Raw genomic sequence first — 3745 nt, forward strand, 5'->3', positions numbered from 1 at the left:
TGTGATTTCAGCCCTTGCATTAGGGAAGAAAGAAGAACCATTTACTTTACAAGATGGTTATCTTCTCTATGGAAATAGACTATGTGTTACTAACTCACTACGTGAGAAAGTAATATATGAATCTGATGCTCCTCCTTACTGTTGGGGTATAAAGCTCAATGTGGTCGCCCAGGTAAGTGGGCGGGCCACCAGGTATGTACACATATTCTTTGTCAAAACCTAATAAGAACTCACTATGCTCTACACATTACAGTAGAGCGAGTTCACCATATCGTCGTGCTCTTCTTCTCCCACTCTCTCTTGTGTCGCACTTCCGCTCATACTCCTTCAACTGGTATCAGAGCTCAAATCGAGGCTTGGAGCAGCATTTGCAGGTAGCCAGAGTCACCTGCTCAGATTGGAGTGAGATTTGACAGGCAAAGACACGGCCACGTTGGCTCGCCTGGAGCTATGCCAATGGCTGCAACATGATGCCATGGTGCACCTTCTCTACAACTCCCTTTTGTTTTGGGCTGAGACAGTGGGCATACCCCATTTTTTAAAAACACACACACACACACACACACGGGGGGGGGGGGGGGGGGTAGGCTACCCTTTCCCTGCTACGCTTTCTTCCTTCGCCCTCCTCTCCCTTGCTATTTCCTCCCTATTTCCTTCCATGCCAAATGGCAATGAATGCGTCCATTAAAGAGAAAAGGGGCGGGGCGGGGCGGGAGAGAGAGAGAGAGAGAGAGAGAGAGAGAGAGAGAGAGAGAGAGAGAGAGAGAGAGAGAGAGAGAGAGAGAGAGAGAGAGAGAGAGAGAGAGAGAGAGAGAGAGAGATGCCCATCCATTCTTGTGTGGCACAAGTATGGAGGTCCATGGGGCCCGACCGAAGAGGAGGGTGCAAATCTCATCAAAGTGTACGTTTTGTATCTCTAAACTCTCTTGAAGAAAATAGAAAAAATCTCAGATGCGGACCCTCTTCCTGTTGCCACGTGAAGTTTTGAGAGATGACTTTCTCCATTATTATAGTTAAATTAGATACATGGGCAGGCAGGTTGGAATGCCATTAGGAAATTTCGGAGGTCATTTGGAGGGCCTTCTAAGAAAATGTATTTTTTGCACTCTCTCTCTAGAAAAAATGGCAAATAAAAGAGCTGGGTCTTTCATAGTAAAACTTCAAAAAGTGTACTTTAAGTAGATTCCTTACCCCTCTGAACATTCGTTCGTAGTGATTGAGGGATAATACTCTTTTTAGTTGTATTGAATGAACAACGTCAATACGGAGGGAATGAGGCTAACATGGAGGGACAAATCCGCAGCCGCTATTCACTTTCCATTAAACCTGCACATTTGGCTAATGGCGCACTCCTCAAATGGCACAAATGTTACCCACAAACGAGCCAAATATCACCTTCACATTGATTTGGACAATGAGTACCAACCATTGATTAAGCGCAGTAAAACAAACACACACATACCTCCCACCTCCATAGACACGCTCAGAGCTCAAGGAGCTAAACACATAGATATCTGGACGAGAGGCTCTCTCTACCCTAAGAATCCAATAACTAATGCGTCTCCACCGTTTGTCAATCCTACAAGCTTATTGACCTTTGCTGGTGATGGAGAAAACGGCCTTCTGGGTTATTGTAAATCACTTACAAGAGAAGCTGGAACTTACAAGAGCATTTTCCAATCTCAACAATGTGAGATTGTTCGCCTTTCACATTTACATTCTACAGATCAGGTTACCATTTTGCAACATAAAACAGAGGTACAAGAACTGAAAGAAAAGGTGCGAAGTTGTCAAATGAAGGACACCATCTTGGGTGGTCGTATCCGAAAGAAGAAATTGCGCAATCTTGAAACATTGCAGGTTGCATCAGGAGGTCTCAAGAAAAGAATCCGAGCATTAAGGTGATGCTTCTTGGTTGGCTACATTGTCTTAGTTAAGTAATCTCTTTGTTTTTTCTTGTTATGCATTGTTTTCATGTGCCTAAATAGTGTTAGTGAAGCAAATTTTCTGTTATTTACTTATGCATTGTCTTCATGTAGAGACTCAATCTATCCTGACAAGGAAAACATTGACCCGAAAGCCAATATAGGAAAGAGATTGAAGCCACTTATAAGTAGAAGCCTGGCAGCAGATATAGTACATGACAAGAAGTTTAAAGTTCTACAAAGAAATGTAGTGGACCGCTTTATTTCAGAGAACTCAGTGCCTGCAAAAGAGATACAAGGCACACTTGATTCACTTGGTGTAAGCAAAAGAGGATATTCGGCTATCCAAAAGTCTGTCTCATCCATCTTTGTTAGGAAGGGTATAAAATCCAAACTTCTACCATCAGCTTCAAGTGTTTGGAAAGAGAGGCTTCAGCTTAACGAGGCACAGAGAGACTATCTTGGACAGCCCTTTCATATTAAAGCAACTTACAGTGGCCATGGAGCCAACACTGTGGCATATGATGAGTTCAACAATATTTTTATGGACCTGCGGATACTACAGAAGAGAATGGTGGAGTTTTACAACATCACATTTGAAGAGTCACGTGGACTATTACATTTTGTGCTAAAACTGGATGAGTGTGAACTTGTTAAAGAGAAAAAGCTAGAGCGTGTTACTATTACTTTAATGAATAGAGCCCTCTCAAAGTGTCCCAGTGATGATCCTTTATATTTTAGTGTTCAATCAGAATCTAACATATGGTGGCTTGGTGCGTTTGAGGTAAACGATATTCTCAAGTAAGCTCAAATATTCAGATCTACTTAAGTCTCATTTATTTTGTGTTGCAGGTAAAGAAAGAAGATCATGAGATTCTATATTGGGTGTTCCATCGAACTAATATTCCGGAGCTGATTGATCGACAGACTAACCAGGGAGAGGTACTACGTCTAGATGGAAGGGGAGACTTTCAAGTTCAGTGGCATCTTGCAGGTGACCTTAAAACATTAAAGTGCATGTATAATTGTGGAATGGGTGCAATGGCAAAGTCACCGTGTTTGTTCTGCATGGAGCCTGCAAAGGTCATGAACCCAAAATGGTGGAGAAAAGCTCCAACACGTCACATTGAGGATCCTGCTTTTCGACCAGTTTTGAAAATACCACTTGTGAATGTTCACATTTGTACAATGCATGCCCTTTGTAGAATTGTAGAGAAATTGGTCTACTTATACATCGGGTTTGCTTGGAAGATTAAGAACTCTGCAGAACGACAAGTAGCCTTGCAGTGCTTAGAAATGGTACTGTCGGATATGGGGCTTCATGGTGGCAATGTGAAAATCCAGCGGGATGAAAAGAGATCAACTGCTGAGAAGGATGTCCCATGCAAACCATCCATCGGTGGGGTGAAGGCACGGAGGTTTTTATCTAAGCCCCAAGGTACAAGAGATCCAAAGCTAACAAAACATGGAAAAATATATAACACATCTTATGTTAGCAAGGTAGAGTATCAGAGCTGGAAAAAGCTACATATTGCAGTCAAAGACCACGAACCAACTACTCGTAACGCGAAGGCTGAGGTTTGGCGATCAATAGACATCCTATTTTTGATGTGCGACAAAGATGACTGGTCACAAGGTGATATGAACAAGTTCAAGGAAAATCTCAACCTTCTGAAAAAATCATTCAAGACAGCATGGACAGACACCCAGATTACTCACTACATGGTATTATCATGTTTTTCTTTCTCTCTTATGTGCAAATATGTGAGTGTAAAACATTCTAACTAATCTGTTTTCATATCCAGCACATCATCTTCAAT

General features: G+C 42.2%; 1 protein-coding gene across 1 annotated transcript in view; it reads left to right on the forward strand.

The window, feature by feature from the left end:
- Positions 1-2592: 2592 nt before the first annotated feature.
- The window catches only part of LOC147420338 (uncharacterized), a 38094-nt gene continuing 36941 nt past the window's right edge, over positions 2593-3745 (forward strand). The window contains exons 1-2 of the mRNA XM_086504511.1: positions 2593-2709; positions 2778-3008. Of these exons, the coding sequence (XP_086360637.1) occupies positions 2617-2709; positions 2778-3008 (324 nt within the window). The 5' untranslated portion in view covers positions 2593-2616. The remainder of the gene's footprint in view (positions 2710-2777; positions 3009-3745) is intronic.

Source organism: Adiantum capillus-veneris, chromosome 28 (genome assembly GCF_014529385.1).
Source record: "Adiantum capillus-veneris isolate H3 chromosome 28, ASM1452938v2, whole genome shotgun sequence".
NCBI classification, from domain to species: domain Eukaryota; kingdom Viridiplantae; phylum Streptophyta; class Polypodiopsida; order Polypodiales; family Pteridaceae; genus Adiantum; species Adiantum capillus-veneris.